This window comes from Ochotona curzoniae, unplaced genomic scaffold (assembly GCF_017591425.1).
Source record: "Ochotona curzoniae isolate NIBS_2020 unplaced genomic scaffold, NIBS_Ocur_1.0 scaffold_4505, whole genome shotgun sequence".
In the NCBI taxonomy this organism is placed as follows: Eukaryota; Metazoa; Chordata; class Mammalia; order Lagomorpha; family Ochotonidae; genus Ochotona; species Ochotona curzoniae.
This window is the reverse complement of record NW_024467118.1, coordinates 31,929,509-31,948,676: the sequence shown is the minus strand read 5'-3', so window position 1 is coordinate 31,948,676 and position 19,168 is coordinate 31,929,509. Positions and strand designations below refer to the sequence as shown.

General features: G+C 41.0%; 1 protein-coding gene across 2 annotated transcripts in view; it reads right to left on the bottom strand.

Annotated features, from left to right (window-relative positions):
* KIF13B (kinesin family member 13B) overlaps positions 1-19,168 on the bottom strand; it is a 174,799-nt gene that overhangs the window by 21,544 nt on the left and 134,087 nt on the right. For both annotated transcript variants that reach the window (XM_040966250.1, XM_040966251.1), the window contains exons 33-37: positions 18,723-18,875; positions 18,206-18,283; positions 16,938-16,991; positions 2,611-2,722; positions 210-343 (exon numbers count right to left, since the gene is read on the bottom strand). In XM_040966250.1, coding sequence (XP_040822184.1) covers positions 210-343; positions 2,611-2,722; positions 16,938-16,991; positions 18,206-18,283; positions 18,723-18,875 — 531 coding nt within the window. The remainder of the gene's footprint in view (positions 1-209; positions 344-2,610; positions 2,723-16,937; positions 16,992-18,205; positions 18,284-18,722; positions 18,876-19,168) is intronic.

Below are 19,168 nucleotides of genomic sequence, written 5' to 3'. Positions count from 1 at the left end.
GCAAAAGGGATGCAGTGTCAATAAGTTTAAACAGCTGTGTTATCTCTAAAGAGAGCGGAAGAGGAATGATCACAAGCTTTTACTAGGTCTCACAGCCCAGCTCTGATGGCCTTAGTGCAGCTCTCCTCCCTCCGGCTGCAGCACAGGGAGCCCCACAACCAGCAGGCTATTGGAAAAGCACCCCCTGGGGCCTCCCTGATGCTCCGTACCTGCTGGGGCAGGGGTGGTGGCTGCCTGCCCCTTTTTTCATCACGGACAGGGAATAGGGACTTGAGCAGCTTTGGCATCTGTGGCACCAAGGACTTCACTGGATTCAGATAGGAGGCAGCGAAGCTCCCAAGTCCTGTCAGTACACGGGAAAAACAGACATATATCAACAATGACACAGATGTTTTTCCTCTAAATTCCCCAAGTATTATTTGTAAACATACTTAGCAATATGCATTTCTTCAAAGTGTCTTTAAGAAAATCATTATTTGGGACTGGCATTGTGGTGCACCACGTTAAGCTGCCACCTGTAATGCCGGGATCCCATATCAGAGTACCAGGTTCACTCTCAGCTACCCCATCCCTGATCCAGCTTCCTGCTGATGCAGCTGGGAATGCAGAAGACAGTTCACGTGCTTAGACCCCTGCACCCACGTGAGATGCCTGGAAGTAATATCTGGCTCCTGGTGTTTGCCTGGCTCAGCCCTGGCTCTTGCAGCCATCTGGGCAGTAGACCAGTGGATGAAAGTCTCTCTCTCCCTGCTCCTCTCATTTCTCACTCACTCACCCTGCCTGGCAACCAAATAAATACATCTTCTAAAATATACTAAATATAGTGTTAATGTACTTATCCTGAAACACGGTGTTCCTTTTATTACTTACTGGCAGTAGCTAATGACTCTAAAATGCTGTAATATGAAGTGCTCCTATCAGAACCTGGAGGGTGATCCACCTGCCTCCTTGTCCCCAAGTGCTGCCAAGCACTGACTTCTGCACGGGAACAATTTTAAGCCACACAGCCAATGACACGCATGTGGAGCTGTCCATCTAGACTTTGGGCTCTCGGAAGTCAAAGATTACGTCCTATTCAACTCCAGTATTCCAGAGCTACTTACTTAAGGTAGATGATTAAAGTGATCTTTTGGGAAAAGGGTGGCATTTGCAATGTTTTTATAAAACAGGGAAAGAGGTCCTGAATGAATTATATTCTTACTTACTAGCTGTTAATCACCAAAGGCCAGGATCAGAGGTGCAGACAATAATTATGATAAAGTGTGTCCCTTTATTAGCTTGCCCAAAGACTTAATCCAAGTCACAGATTAAAAATAATAATAATAATAATAATAATAATAATAAAAGTGTATCTGGACCCGGCACAGTAGCCTAGTGGCTAAATCCACACCTTGCAACTGTCATGATCCTATATGGGCACTACTCCATATCCTGGCTGCTCCACTTCCCATCCAGCTCCCTGCTGCTTGTGGCCTGGGAAAGCAGCTGAGGACGGTCCAAAGCTTTGGGACCCTGCACTTGTATGGGAGACCCAGAAGAAACTCCAGGCTCCTGGCTTCGGATCAACTCAACTTTGACCATTGTGGCCACTTGCAGAGTGAACCAGCGGACAGAAGATCTTTCTCTCTGCCTCTCCTTCTCTCTGTAAATCTACCTTTCCAATAAAAATATATATATAAATAAATCTCAAAAAAAAAAAAAAACGAAAGAAAGAAACACTGTATCCACATTAACTCTTTAAAAGAACAGGCAAAAAGAAGCTCAGGAATGTGTATGTTCTGTCCTCCACACCTCCACTCCACATGGCCCTGGGAAGGTCTTCAAGAACTTCCTGGTCAGACAGTTGATAAATGAACACTGGGAGGCTTTCACATTTTACATATAATGGTTAAATGCTAACTCTGGGTAGACTGGCAAAGTTAAGGAACTACACAGCAATCATAAAAGCAAGCACTAAAAAAAAATAGAGCAAAGAGGCTAATGTGAATATACTGTAACTGAGATCAGAAGTTATTCTTAAGAAAGCAAGAATAGGAAAGAGGGAAATCAAAGAGGGTGAGGAACATACAATAACTCAGGAAGAATAAAGGGCCATCATCTCAATGCTGACGAAAAAGGACATTCTAACATTCTAGAATGAAAATGACCCTTAATAAAAAGCTAGACAAAGGTTTCAGGTGTCATAAAACAAGACACAATTAGGTATCGTGCGTCTTCAAGCTCCCTTCTGTATGCACATATTCTCAGTTTAGCCTGAATCTGATCTAGGCCCTAGATCTAATTGCTCATTTATAAGAAGCACAGGGAGGGACTGGGAAGGTGAAAAAAAAAAGAAACAAGGAATCAACAACCTCATGGGACTAAGAATGGACAAGGGTTTGCTTTATGCAAGATCTTGCCTTATAGGACAACAACATACAAGAAGGAACACAAGATAGGCTTGCTGTACCAAAATCAGTATAATTCAACATGTTAGGACAAGAGGGAGCAAAGCCCAGATGGACTTGAACTAATAGAAAAGTGGCTACCTGGCAGAACTTCTAACTTAAGCCCTTCCTGAAAGATGTCTGAATTTCATGACAGGGAATGACAAATGAAAAGGTAATTTACCTGGATCTGGAGAATGGTTAGTTGGGGGACACACAGACAGGGCTGGAGGGACTGAAGCTATTCCTCTGGAAACCGTTGTTTGGGACACATCCTGTTGACTTTCCCACCGGCCCTAGCAAACATAAAAACCATTAATTTTGTTTCAAAATAATCAATCAGCAAAAAGCTTAAAAATATTCAAGAAAAAATTTTTACATTACTAAAGCTTTATTCTCTTCCTAGGACATGATAAATTTGATTACATTGAGTGCTTTTCTTCTTATACTTAAACGCCCTAATGATACCACCACCACACACTTGATCCTTCCTTCCACTTTGTAAGCTATTGCCTCCCAGTAAATCCCATTCTGAGGTTTTTCCTGCTACCTTGCTATCCTTCCCCACAAAAGGATAGACATCTGAGGACAGTTGTTTTGAAATCAATTCTCCCCTCAGCTCTGTTTGAGGCTATTTTTGCTCCTCTGCCTCTCCTCAGCTTCCCCACTGACACTCAGGCTCCAAGTTAACACTGCAGAGGAGGACGCACACACTCCACACAAGAGTGGGTTCAGTCTGGGCATTGCACCCATCTGCACAGCATACGGCATTGAGAATAGTGAGAATGTCCAGGCTGTCCCTAGTGTTCAATTTTCATTGGCACTGAAGGTAAATTCCAGTTAAAACTGAGTCAAAGAATCCTAAGGTCTTGATTAGGGAGGCCTGGGAACAAACCAGTTTTATTACAATCTCAATTTATGGAGGATGGATTAAAAGTGCCTTGGAAAGTTTGAGATGGCCTAATCCCAGCAGCGAGGTCATCAAGGCACTGCCAACATCAGTCCTACCTGGAAACAAGCCTCAAGCACACATTTCTTGAACAAAAATTAGGAAGAGATGAGATGCAAATCTTTGAAATGCTTTAAGTTCCCTCTGATCCTCTGATAATCACTGAGGGTTTCCACTGCAGTTTAACAACGGCAGCATGTCCTCAACCAATGACCTTAACAGTTAACTCTTGTTTTCTTTACTAATTGCCTGGAAAGCAGGATGGAAACAGCAAGTTCCCCACAGCTCCTGAAGATGAATTGAGCTGGAAGGGCCTCTTGGGTTTCAGATATGTATTGGAAACCTATCTGCTTTTAGCAGCAACCAAAGCGCTGATCATAAAATCAATCAGCCCTAAGTGATCTGGATCCTGTATGCCTCAGAGAATGCCACTTTTCCCTAGGAAGTCTCTCGGCACTTGACATCATCTTAAAAAATGGTTTGCTGCTCTGCCTTCACTAGGAAGCACAGAAGACAAAACAGACATAGGCACGTGATCGGGTAGAACATGAATTCTGCAACCCTCCACAGTGGGAGCATTTGTGTTACTATGGATTTCATGCTGATTTACATACTTGAATGCTTTGTTAATGTTTTCTGCATTTCAATTTAATTATGTCTGGGAAGCGGCAGCTTTGTGCACCCTGGATATCACAATCAGGTGACTGAAAACTAAAGTCCATAATCTTCAAAGCGTCTCGGAGGAAGATACAACTCAGGAGTTTGCTGTGCCAACCTCACACAAGGTAATAACAAGACAACCTCATTTGAGAATACACTTATTTTTGTATTTCAGATCTCCCTTATTTGATGGCTGACATACTGTACTCTGTCCTTTAGGACAATCACCTAGGCCATGTGATACTATACTAAGTGACCCACTGACAAATACAGTATGTGTCACTCTTCCCTAAGGCACACTCAAAAGGCTCTGCCAGCCACCTGCAGAATACTTCTCAGCATCACCACCAAATCAAGATGGAGGCAGACACTGCCATATTCCAACTGATAACAGCTAAAAGGACGAAGCAATACTCAGAAATTGCCTGAGCCATCAGATAATGTCAACGGGGACATGCAACACTTCCCACGCAACCAATGCCACAGTCCCAGCAACCACAAGCACTCTCACGCTCCCCATTCCTGGGCCTCACTGTCCCTCAGCCAGAGTTTCAAAGCACTCTGGAATAGAACAGGCTCTGTTTCCGAGGATGATCTAAGGGCTAACACAAACTTCTCCACTGACTGGTGCCCACAGACCTCAAATTCACTCACTCACCTAAAACCCTTCACTCATTCTTTTTCTCCAGCACTACCTGCTGTCCAGGGTCTGGATACACATACTGTGCTCCAGGATAGGGCCAAGTAACTGCTTAGCTGATCTCAGGCCATCCTCCCTGCACTAACATTTCGGGGAAAAAAATGAAGCAACCCAGTAGCTTAAAAAGAGATGAACTCAGGAGCATGAATATCCAGACAGTGGAATGCTTGGATCTCTTCAATAGCCAAGATCCAGGAGGGCAGGGTTGGGTTACTTCCACCACAGCAATTCACACCCTACACCAACTGGCATCTCAAAGGATCAATCTCTGACAAAACATTCTGCACATCTCCCAAACCTCACCATCAGTCAGGAGGAGGAAAGGAGACCCCAGACCGTCTGAATCTCCAAATGAGCCTCCAAATGAACAGGGATGAGCTGTCCCGTCAGGAGGAGTCCAGAGAAATTGGAGTTGACGCAGCCATCATCTGCTGCACAGACCATGTGCAGAGGCAAGAGCACAGGAGGCTCTTGGCCAGCTTGAGGATGTGATGTGGTCTCCACGGGCACCTAGTTTTCCTGTCCCTGCTCCTCTGCCAAGGACAAATTCTTAGGGTTTTCCGTAAAGGGGTCTGGTTTTGATCAGCAAAGTGACAAAGAGGTAAATAAAGAAAAGTGCCAGTGACATTTAAGGTCCAAAGGTAGCTCCTAATGCATCTAAAGAAGAAGTGACTCATGGTTGGCATCAGCCTAGAGCAGTTCTACACTCAATAATTAGAGGTTTCAGGAAGGTGATGTAGCCAAAATACACAATTTAGCTTTGTTAACAGGATACTCATTCAAGCTATTGACTAATTTCAATTTCATGAAAAACTCCCATCAGAAAATGACAAATGCCCTACTTTACTAACTTATTTATTAAAAAAAAATACACTTTTTCCAAGATGGTTTGGCAGTAACAATATTGCTGTTGACACATTCCTTATGCTGAGAAAGATCTTAATACACAGGCAATGTTGAGGTGGAAAGACCAATACCACCCTGGAATTAATTCTACCACTAACTAACAGTAAGTAGGTAGCCATAAAAAGTCTGCTCGATTTTTATTATATCTATTAAAAAAAAAAAGCCCTTACCATAATGACGACACATCCAGTAACAGTAAATAGCAACATCACTTCAATTAGGGGTCATAGTTGGTATTTTAATTGAAAGACTTAGCCCAAGATCAGTTTCTTTTTTTTAAGTCCTAAGGTGAATTTAGAATTTTATGTTTAAGATTTATTCATTCATTAGTTCAATCGTCACAAAGTTTAGTTAAAACAAATCCAATTTTAATGCACAGGGCATATTAATAAATACGGGAATGCAGGACAAAGCTACCTAATTCGACCCTGACTCACTACCTCCCTCACCCCATGCGTGACTCTCTGTTATATTAACTGACAACGAACAAGCAAAAGGAGACTAGAACTATCCAGTGGACTTCCTGCTTCCCGACACTACTGCAGCCAGCATGTGCCAGGATGTGCTGGAAAAGACACAGGCCCTCAGATACTGAAATCTAGAATCACAATTTTTAATTCACATCAGAGAAGCAGATATGTGCACTGACAGACACAGAGAATCCAAAATCAGCACCCCTCACGAGGCAGTCAGGCATATCAAACTAACGTAAGAATGAGCTACAATGATTCCAAAATGTGCTTTCCACTGTTCTCAGCATCATCACATCCAGGATAAAATCTCATTCCAATTTAATCTCCTGGACACTAATCATTTCATGCAAGGCCAGAAGTCAAAATGATCAGAATGAAGACCTAGTGTCAAAACAATGATTAGCACACTGCTAGTAATTTATGTGTGTATACATATGTAGTATACATATGTTCATACATTTATGTACATTATCACATATGTACACACACATGTTCTCCTTTTTGCTCCACTCATCTTTATCTACAGCTCAACGATCCCCAGATATTTACTGCTTTATTTTTCTATTAGATGTTAATTCCAACTCACGTTTCAGAATTTCATAAGGTTAGCAAGACACCTTATTTGTTGTTGGTAGTTTTTGACAGACGTTTTACAAATAGTCTTGGACTCAGGCAAAAAAGAAACAGTTTCAAGCTTACATACTTACTAAAATTATTTTTCCAAGAGGCAAGAGTAGGTACATGTCCAGTTTAGTCAATCTATAAAAACTACATTTAACAACACATTCATATTGTTCAAGTTATAGCAAGCATGACAAGTTTTATGTAGTAGGATACTACCAGTATCCCACTCATTAGGAAAACCTAATGAATGAATTACCTCTCCCTGGATCTCTGAAAACTGAGGAATGCAGCAAGTCCCCAAAAGAAAAGAAAAACAAACATGAGTCTACTGAGATTTCCAAAACAGCAGTTTCTTCAGTCATCACTCTTTCAGGATTTTACACAAATTGTTCAGGATAAAACAGCTGGAAACTTCCCCAAAACACTAATCACGAATGAACAAAAGCTTCTAGCAAATCAGTCTAAATGGTCAGGATAAGAGCCTTAAACATTAACAGGTAAATATGGTGTAAAAACCAACGAACAGAAAAGTTATCCAGTGAGAAGTCCATACAGACCTACATTCCAACTGCTCCCTCCCTCACACTTGAACCTGACCAGTGGCACCTGCTTCCTATGCAACCTTACTGCTTAGCCTGCAGAGGTAAGCAAACAGATACACAGTCACTTTCCTCATCCCCTTCTCTTCTCATACAAATAGCAGCAGACTGCTCTGCACCTTGACTTAATCTCTAAATACACATGAGCATCAGTCAAATATTAGACTTGCAAGGGTACATATTTACAACTACACAGTATCCCACTTACTTATGAGCAGGTATGTTGTGCACATGCATGTAATGTGTTAACAAGATCACAATGACAGGCAGTTAGTTTGCCTTCAATCTTGTGCCACCATGAACAATTCTGCAGTGAACTCCTGGCACACACCGAGAGGGGAAGTTACTTGAAAAAAATTCATGGTGAAGTGGCACTGTTTTGATATCATGTTCTGTATGTGTCAAACTTACTGTACTAAGAGGTTTAATCATGTGTAGGTACATTAGTTAAAACACTTTCCAATTCCTAAGGAACACTGATACAGGTAAAGTTTATAACACATTCAGAGTTTAGGTCTAGAGCACATTGAGGATTCTTCTCACTCCCTGGAGAGAAACCTATTTCCATTGAACTGATTCAGACCCAGGCCTTCCAGTGTGCAATCCCCTCCATGACCCATACTCAACCCATGAAACCAGAAGGTGGCCCAGGTCATAGTCCCAGTGACAGGACCAAGGTTTTGAGTACTGTTAAGTCCCAGCATCATTCACACCCTCCCCGCCGGGCCTGGGTAGATTGATATACATCCACAGTTCCAGGGCCAGAGCTATTTCTGTCTGCTTGGCAGCATAAGCGGATAGATCAGCGTATGTCAGAGTACCAGAAACATCATAGCCACATCAACACTGAATGTGACTGACGCTCAACTCTCTAGGAGAGATCCTAGAGTTGCACACATCCTTGGAAGTCTACATGTACCTTACAGTCACAAACCCACCGCAACAAACTGCTGGAGACTACACAACTGGAGTGGTTACACAAACTGCCGATACTGACTGAAGCTGAAAAAATAACTCAGATGCGACCCTTCCAGACTCACCCTACGCATATCCCTGTAGTCCAACTAACTCCATAAAGGAACTGGTACCATCATTTCGGCAGAATTGGTGTAGGGACACAGAAAGTTAGAAGAGGCAAGGAAGCATGACATCTCCAAAAAACAAAAATAAACAAACAAAAAAAATGGTTCTCCATTAATAAATAATGATTTGAAGGGAATCTATTAAATGCCTACAACAAAATTAAAAATGATACTAAGGAAATACAATGAGATACAAGAGAATATAAAGATGTATTTCAAAGATATAAGAAAACAATGTACAATAAGAATGAGAAGTTCAACAGAAATTGCGCAAAAATTTTGAACTGAAAACCTTAAGGAATTTAAAAATATGGTTCAGATCTTCAGAAACAACACAGACAAAGCCAAAGACTTTCTGGTCTTGAGGACAAGATTTCTGAAATAATGGAGGCAGATGAAAATAAATAAATAAACAAATAAATAAATAAATAAATAGAATTGAGAAAGCCTGTAGATACATGGGATAGTAAACAAACATTCACATTATAGCCATACCTGAAGGAAAAGGGCATTGGAAACACAGAAAAGTTGAAAAATCCCCATGTCTTGAAAGAGATACAGCCATCCAGACACAGGAAGCTCAAAGGATCCCAACAAAACTCAACCCAAAAAGACCTTCTTCGAGGCATTTTATAGTTAAGGGTAAGGAGATAATCCTAAAGACAGTGAGAGAAAAATGTCATGTTACCTATAAAGAAAAACCCATTAGACCAGCAGCAGACATCTTAGCAAAAAGCCTACAAGGCCGAAAGCAGATGATTGATACATTTTAGATTTATAAAAAAAATCCTAACCGGGCCCGGCGCGGTGGCGCAAGTGGTTAAAGGTCCTCACCTTGCACACCCGGGATCCCATATGGGCGCCAGTTCTAATCCCGGCAGCCCCGCTTCCCTTCCAGCTCCCTGCCTGTGGCCTGGGAAAGCAGTTGAGGACGGCCCAAAGCTTTGGGAACCTGCACCCGCGTGGGAGACCCAGAAGAGTCTCCTGGCTTTGGATCGGCATAGTATCGGCCCGTTGCGCTCACTTGGGGAGTGAATCATCGGACGGAAGATCTTCCTCTCTGTCTCTCCTCTCTGTATATCCGCCTTTTCAATGAAAAAATAGTAAAAATAAATCTTTAAAAAAAATTAAAAAAAATTAAAAAAAAATCCTAACCAAGAATACTATATCCAGTAAAGCTACTCTTTAGAAATGAAGAAGAAATAAAGTATTTCCCACATAAGCAAACACTTAGAGGATTCATCACCACCAGATCACCTCCTTCGAGAAATCCTAAACAGACTTCTACATTGGAAATAACAATCATGGGGTCTGTCACTGTCGTGTAGTGAGTAAAACTGCTGCCTACAAGCACTTTCATCGCACACAGGCACTGGTTTCAGTCCCAGCTGTTCCACTTTCCATCTAGTTCCTTGCTGATGTGCCTGGGAAAGCAGCAGGGAATGGCCCAAATCCTTGGGCCCCTGCACTGATCTGGAAGAACTGGAAGAAGATCTGGGTTTCAGTCCAGCCCAGCCTTGATGGTTGCAGTCACTTGTGGAGGGAACCAGCAGACGAAGGATTTCTTTCTGCTTCTATTTCTCTAACTCTAAATTGATCAACTACCCCAGCCAAGTGTTGGCAGTGAATATCTGGGCAAATGGAGACTCTAAGGTAGACAATGTCAACCAATGGATTCTGGAGAGATTTCATTGTTATTGGAGTGGTGAGACTGGGAGTAATTCAGAACTGTTGAACTATCAAAACCTCTTCAGCAGGACCCTCAGAGCATGCGCCACATCAGGGACCCTGAATACTATTGGATGGCTGCCCTCCATGCCAGCATGCAGAGGCAGTTGGGAGGCTGGGTGTGACTTCTCCTTTTATCTTCCTCCTCCCAGACACAGGAAAAAAAGCAAGAATGTGGAAACAGTGATCTCACCTTCCTTCCTGTAGCCCTTGACCCTAATCACCCTAATTAACAAGATAAAAATCATAAAAAATGGGGCCTGTCGCGGTGGCGTAGTGGATAAGGTCCTCTCCTTGCACGCCCGGGATCCCATATGGGCACCAGTTCTAATCCTGGCAGCCCCGCTTCCTATCCAGCTCCCTGCTCGTGGCCCGGGAAAGCAGTGGAGGATGGCCCAAAGCTTGGGGACCCTGCACCCGCGTGGGAGACCTGGAAGAGGCTCCTGGCTTCGGATTGCGGCTGTTGCGGCTGCTTGGGGAGTGAATCATCAGACAGAAGATCTTCCTCTCTGTCTTTCCTCTCTGTATATCCGCCTTTCTAATAAAAATAAAATAAATCTTTAAAAAAAATCATCAAAAATAAAAAAAAAGTTAAGAAAATGAATGAACGAATTTTAAAAGGGAAGCCATCGTGAAAACACAACAATAGAAAAGTCACTAACAGAGCAGATACACAAAAGAGAATTCAACCTAATAACAAAAAGCTAGCAAAACAATCAAATCGGTATGCACCCCAAAAATCTTTTAATTTAGTCCTTTCCTATCATCATTAACCTTGAATGGAAGCATATTAAAATGCAGAATCAAAAGAAGCATGTTGGCTGAATGGATAAGAAATAATATCCAACTATATGCTACCTAGGAAACTCAATTCACATGTAAATTTACACATTGACTGAAAGTGAAAAGCTAAAAAAAAAAAAATATGCACTTTGCAAATGGAAACCAAAACTGAGTACATCAGTTATGCTCATGCAAGATAAAAAAAGATTTTTCAATCGCATACTTAAAAAGACAAAGAAGGTGCTGGCATTGTGGCACAATGGGTAAAGCCACATCCTATCATGCCAGCATTCCAATTGGGTACTGGTTTAAGTTCTGATTGCTCCATTTTCATTCCAGTTTCCCCAGAAAGTAGAAGATGGCTCAAGTGTTTGGATTCCAACCGCCCACATGGGAGACAGGAAGAAGTTCCTGGCTTCTACCTAGCACAGCCTTAACTACTATGGCCATCTAGGAAGGAAACCAGGGGATAGAAGAACTCTGTTACTCTTTCAAAGAAGTAAATACTTAAAGAAAACAGAGAAAGGGCCTGGCAGCGTGGTCAGCTAAAGTCCTCACCTTGAACGCGCCAGGATCCCATATGGGCGCCGGTTCTAATCCCGGCAGCTCCACTTCCCATCCAGCTCTCTGCTTGTGGCCTGGGAAAGCAGCAAAGGACGGCCCAAAGCCTTGGGACCCTGCACCCATGTGCGAGACCAGGAAGAAGTTCCTGGATCCTGGCTTCGGATCAGCATAGCATCGGCCGTTGCGGCTCACTTGGGGAGTGAATCATTGGACGGAAGATCTTCCTCTCTGTCTCTCCTCTGTATATCTGACTTTCCAATAAATAAATAAATCTTTAAAAAAAAAAACAGAAAAAGAAAGGAACTATCTATTGATGAAAAGATCCATTCAGCAAGATATAACAATCACAAAAAGATACACCCCCAACACAAGACCACTCATATATAAAACAAATATTATCAGACCTACAGGGATAGAATCCAACTCAGTACAAGTACCATCCAGACCGAAGATTCACAGATACATCAGAGCTGATCCACAACAAAGACTGGGAACATTTGTTTCTGCCAATGACCATTTCAATACTTGTAACATCATTCAGGGGCCAAACAAAATCAATTAAAAATTTGCTGCAATAGGCTTATTGAATTTCAAGTTTTGTCTGCTGTGTCCTGGGTGGGACTACACCAAATGATTTCATCGAACTTATAACTGTATATTCCCCATCTATGGCTTAGTAAATGACAGAACATATCATCTGAGGACAGCATAATACACATTGTTCTCAACAGCACAAAGGAGCTCTTCCAGATTAGGTCATATAATAGGTCATAAATGAATCCTAAGACAGAATTGAAATCATACGTGTATCTTCTAAGACCACAAAGGAACAGAACTGCAATCAACAACAGAAAACTTGTAAACATAAGAAAATTAAGTAGCATGCTCATGGATAACCAGTGAATCATTGAGGAAATTAAGAGGAAGTCATAAAATGTCATAAAAAAATGGGTAAGAAGGGGCCAGGAAGGTAGCCCAGCGGCTAAAAATATAGAGCTAATCAACAGAGGAAAAGGTAGTTTTCTGAAAAGATAAAATAGACATTTAGCTGTACTAACAAAAAAAAAATTCAAACTCAGTGATTAAAAGGTTATAGTCAACTCCACAAAAATACAAAGAATCATAACAAATCACTATGAACAACTATATGCTAACAGATTTGAAAGCCTCAAAGAAATAAATACATATAACCCATCAAAATGAAATAAAGCAATAGAAAATCTAAACAGGTTCATAACAAGTACGGATTGAAGCAGCAACTAGAACCCTTCCAACAAAGAAACACTCAGGACCTGATGGCTTAACTCTGAATTCTACAAAACATGTAACAAAGAATCAACTCCAGTACTCTTCAAATTATTCCAAAATGTTGTAAAAGAGAGAAACCTGCCTAATTTTTGAGGCTAGCGTTAATGTGTTACCAAAATCCAAGGCAAACACAGAAATGAGCCATAGATAAATGTCCTTGATGAACAAGGATGCAAAAATTCTCAACAACATACTGCTGAAACTAAGCCAAGACTACATACAAAGATCAAGGATAATAATCAAGTGGGATTTATCCCAGAATGCAAGGATGGTTCAACAATCACAAATCAATAAATGTCATAAATCACATCAATAAAATGAACAAAAGCCACACTGTCAGAGTTTGGTGTTAATGTGTAGTAGGCTAATTATTGCTTCCAATGCTAGCATCCTACACGGGCTCTGTTAGAGTTTCAGCTGCTTTATTTCTAATCCAGCTCCTTGTAAATGTGCCTGAGAAAGCATCAGGAGATGAAGCAAGCACTCAGGCTCCTAAACCCAGTGGGTGACCCAAATGAAGCCTCCAACTCCTTGCTCTAGCCTGCTAGCCATTGTGGACACTGGGGAATTCATCAACGGATGGAAGACGTGCTCTTCTTCCTGCTCTTTCCTTCTCTCTCTGTAACTCTGCCTTTCAAATAAATAATTCATTTTGTTTTAGAAAGTATATGACCATTTAAATAGGCATAGAAAAAGCATGCCAAGATGTAACTTCCCTTCATTAAAAATTCTTTAAAAAATTAAGTGTGAAAGAAACATACCTCAAAATAATAAAGGCCATATATGACAAACCAACAGTAATATCATATTGAGCAGAAAAAGCTGAAAGAATTTTTCCTCAGTCTTAGAGCAAGACAGAGATCTTTACTTTGACCACCTGTATTTGATGAAGTACTGGCAGAATTAGCAAGAATAATCAAGGAAAAGGAAAGCAATAAAGGACATCAAAATTGGAAAGAAATCAAAATATCCATACTTGCAGAAAACATGATTTTGTATGTGAGTAAATCTAAATACTCCACCAAAAAAGCTATTAAAACTGATAAAGCTCTTCATTAAGGTCACAGGATATAAAACCAGAATATCAAAACAGTAGCATTTTTATACTTTAATAATGATCTTATTGAAGAGAAATCAAGAAATCAAGAAAATTTCTCCAATGGTAACTGCCAAAATATGTATGCATTTATTAATCAATGTGACCCAGGAAGTGAAAAATCTCTACAACAAAAATTATAAAATACTGTGAAAGAAATCACCAAAGACACATTAAAAAAAAACCAGATATTCCTTGTTCATGGAAGAATTAGTGTCAAAATGTTTACAACATGGAATCTACAGATTCAATGCAGTCCCTATCAAAATACCAGGGAGATTCTTTTTACAAGTAGGAAAACAAAATTTTTAATCCTAAATTCTTAAGGAAACACAAAGATGTACAATAGCCAAAGCAATCGTTAGCAAAAAGAAAAAGAAAAAATAATAAGCTGGAGGCTTTTAAGGGGGAAAGGGAGCAAGGACACAAGAAAGATGGGAGGGAATGAGGAGGGGAAGATGGGAGAGAGGAAGATTTTCCATCTTCTGGTTCATTCTCCAAAAGGTGGCACTAGCCAGAGCTGTTATCAGGTGAAGCCAGGGACTCCATCTGGTCTCCCCCATGGATGATAGGATCTCAGCAGGGCACTTAAATCATCTTTCTGCCATCCCAGGAGCATCAGTAAGGAGTTCAGCCAAGTGATTTTTAACAAAGGTGCCAAGAACATACGTCAGACAGAAGATAATTTTTTCAATAAATGGTGCCAGCAACACTACTAATTTTGTGTGGCTAACAAATGACATTATAAAAACCCAAATGGCCTTTGGAAGAAAAAAAAGTTTCCCTCTTCTGATTTACAAGTTCAGATGCAACAACACCATCAACTGCAAGAAGAAAAACAGATTCAGTAGATAAAAATACCCATATATATGAAATTAGATTTCTACCTCTCACTATATACAAAAATCAACTCAATATGAATCAAAGACCTATAGGTAAGACCTGAATCAGTGAGACAACTGAAAGAGAACATAGGAGAACACAATTCAAGACACCGTGTAGGCAACAATTCTTAAGAGAAAATGACAAAAGCACAGGCAACAAAGACAAAACCAGGTACAAACTCAGGTTTCTGTACAGCAAAGCAAATAAGCAACAAAGAGGAGATATCTGGACCTCAATAGACAGTTCTCCAAAGTAGTACATATGGTCAACAGACACATGAAAAAAAAAAAATAAGGTATCACTAGCCCTCAAGGTAATGTAAATCAAAACCATAGTGAGACAGTCTTTCATTTTATTCTGTTAGAATGGGCATTACCTGACCCAGTATGATAGCGTAGTGGTTGAAGTCCTCGCCTTTCACATGCTGGGATTCTATATGGTCACCGGTTCTAATCCCAACGGCCCTGCTTCCCATCCAACTCCCTGTGGCCTGGGGCAGCAGTTATGGACAGCTCAAAGCCCTGGCACCCTGCATCCGCACAGGAGACCCAGAAGAAGCTCCTGGCTTTGGACTGGCTCAGCCCCAGCCATTGTGGGCACTTGGGGAGTGAACCATCAGACGGAAGATCTTCCTCTTTGTCTCTCCTCCTCTCTGTATATCTGCCTTTCCAATAAAAATAAATAAATCTTTAAAAACAAAAATGGGCATTACCAAAGACAGTAACGAATGCTGATGAGATCTAGCAAGCAGGAAATCTACATGTTGGTGGCAATGCAAAATAGTGAAGTCACTATGGGAAATAGTATAGACACATATGTTCCAGCAATCCCAGAAGTGGATATACACCCCAAAATCATGAATACGTTGTGTCAAAGAGATACACTCTGTTCAGCTGTCATTGTGTTTACTGCATACTGCTCAGTTTGGAAGATATGAAATCAACTAAGTGTCCCTCATCAGATGAATGGATGATGAAGATGTGATATATATAAAAGCTGAAATATGCACAACCATAAAAAAATGAACCCTGTCATTTGAAGCAACATGAATGCAAGCAGAAGATATGACATTAAGTGAAATAAGACAGAAAGGTCAAACCACAAGTACAGGAGCTTAAAAAACCCTCAATCTGAATGCAAAATGGTGATGACTAGATGCTGACAAGGGTCAGGAATTGAGGGAGTGTGGAGCTGGGTACCAAATTAGAGTCAGGTGGAAGGAGTGTAGGGGGCAGACTGCAGTGCACAATAACTTAGTCCACACTATAGGCACTAGGAGACCAAGGAAGCTCCAAGTCTCCAATCATTAAAAAGTGTCAAAACAAAAGGAAATGTTGATAACCTTGCTTTACACCACACATGTACTGAAATGTCACACTGTAGCCCACCAATATGTACAATTACTGGCAATCAAAATAAAAAATCATAATGTGTTATTTAGAGCCATTCCTTGGTCTCTGCAGAAGACGAGCTCCAGGATGTCCCCTGCAATAGATAACCAAAACCTTCAGGTGCTCAAGACCTGTTCATCAAATGGCACAGTAGTTGCCTATGATGTTTGTGCATCTGCTTATGTACCATAGATCATCCCTGTGGTGACTTCTAATGTCTCATGAAATGGAAATGCTGTGTAAAAGGTTTTTATAGTTAGGCAATGACAAGGGAAAGTCTATATGGGTTTTGTACATCTGCAAGATTTTTTTTTCCAAGAATCTTCCATGGGAGCTAAAAGCATCCCTTAGAACTCTGTTAAATGGGACAGGCTATTTTAACAAGAAATATATTACAGTCACCAACATTTCTCATCACTTGTTTTTTTTTTTTTACAAGTAATAGTAATTTTAGGTATAATTTTATTTATAATGAATTTCCAACTATTACATCAAGAATTTACTATTAATCTGATTTTAATTTTTTTTCTGGTAGAAATGCAAAAAAAAACACTTAGAATAAAATTATGTTAGCAAACAAAAAATTATTTTGTAGCTCTGGTGACAAATTTTGTTTCAACTGGCAGGTTAAAGGAGATGAACTCTTAGTCCTATCCAATCATTGTCACATGGCATCAGTAAATACAAGAAATTCTGATGTTCAGAAACAACACATGGTACTTCGGAAGATTAAAGCTGAAAGGCAAAGAAATCACAAGCTTACCTTGTTACTGCCTAGACTATATGATGGAATAAGATCTTGTCTACTTCCAGACAACTGGGGAAGAAATAAAGGGAGATTAGTGACTTATGTGTAAAAGCACATAAACATTTGGTACAGAAAGTGCAAGGTTTTGAAAATCGAATCAGCTGACAGCTGAAACTGCATAGTAGCAATGGGTGGCCAAAACCAAGGCTGTAGACCAGCAGCCTTTGTTAAACGAAGCACACTGCACTGGAGCTTCTAGCAGATCTGGATATCCTGTGTGCCCTGAGGCAAGAACTGGCTGGATTAAGAGCCAGTGCATTGGCTCATCCCCTTCTGGTTAAAGGACTCCAGGTGACTGGGTCTCTTACCATGGCCCAACCTTATATTTCCTGTCCAGGTTTCTACAGAAAAAAAATTTAATTACAGCATTTCAAATATAAAATCTCTGCATTTATCAGTATATTTTAATATATTACTTTCTAAAGGAATGAGAAGCTATTTACCTTGAATCAAAGTGATAGTTCTAAATGTCTGGGAACAATCCTATCATCCAGCGTGAGGTCATCAGTGATGTCATTCAATGGTCCCTGAGGGGCCATGGAGGTTGTCCGGGAGATATCCTGCCTGTCCCTTCTCTCCTGAGCGCAAGGCTAACAGCAGCTGCTCTTTCTTACATACTTCCACTGGGTCTTTTTGGTATTAAGACAGAATCAGTGTTTTTCTCACTGACATCTTTATTAAAATGAGGAAAAAAGATAAATCAAGGGGCCATGAGCACATCTGTGAAGAATCATTTCCAGATTTAACATGCACGTGAGTCACACTTATGTGTTAAGAAAACAACATACTTTAAGCGCCATTATGAAACAAACCTAACATATTTTACTCCTTTATGTGCCCCTGATAAGCTGTAACCAATGAGTTTCTAAACCTAGTCCAGACTTCTCCGTAAAAATATTCATTTAAGGACAGAAAACGTACTTGGCTTGTTCTAAGCACTTTCCTAGCCTTGGTTCAGTCCCACAAACATTGTACACCTACAGCTGGTTCTAGGCAGTGGTGATGGAAAGATTCATGAGAAACATCGCCAAGGTGTTTAGTGATGCTTCCCCGTGGCAGAGGGAAACACAGATGCTGCGGTGGTACAAGCAGGTACTTAAATCAGCCCAGGTAAGGGACATTAAGAGCTGGGATGAGATTTAGAGTGTAGAAGGTGCAACCCAAGCACAAAGCAAGAAGGGCTGTCCCAGGCAGAGTGCAGACTGGGGAGCCCATGTACTCACTCTGTTCACATTTGGAGAACTGATACTCCTCCTGTTCAACTTCCCTTTTCCTGTTAATTGTTCCTTGACTGCAACTTCCTGTGAATCAGAAAATACCAATGATGAAAATGTACAGGAAGATGGATCCCAGAGGAAACCCTATGTAAAGCAAGCTTTGACCTCCCACCCACAGACAAATGGCTAAAGTCTCTTTGCAGTACTCCAAGTTAATTACAGCACAGCCTTTAGAACATGGATGGAGAATATCCAGCCCACGGGTCATACAAGGCTTGCCAAGTCATTTGGTCCTGCTCTGCCAAGACGACCACAGCCAGGAGTTGGAATTCCATAAATCTATAGCAAACTTCTAAGTTGATAATTTTGTGTGGCCAACAAATGACGTTATAAAAACCCAAATGGCCCTCAACAGAGAAAAGCCCCTCCACACCTTTACAAGTTCAGATACATCAACACCAGGAATTGCAGGAAGATAAACACCAATTCAGGCTGGGTTGAGACGAATATCTACTCTACCAACCTGGCGAAGACGATCTAAAGTCAGGAGGTTTTCCACAGCCAGCACGCTTCTGAGGTACTTTTCAATGTAAGCCTCTGAGTCAGCAGAGGCAGGGTTTTCAACATTAGCTGCCATTCTTGCCAATGCTTCTCGCTCTTCCACTCCCTGGGCATCCTGAAGAATGCAGTTACACGAGTAAGTAAGTATAGTGTAGAAGTAAATTATGTAAAAGTTGTTCAATTTGCACATATATCTGAACCAACAGGATGGATTCTAAAATTTCATTTTGGAGGCTGGTGTTCAAGTGTGATGGGTCAAGCTGCAGCCTGCAATGCCAGCTTCCCATGTGGGCATTAGTTTAAGTCCCAGCTGCTCCACTTCCAATCCAGCAACCTGCTAAACACACCTGGGAGAGCAGCAGAAGACAGCTTAAGTCCCTCAAGCCTTGCACCCACGTGGGAGATCTG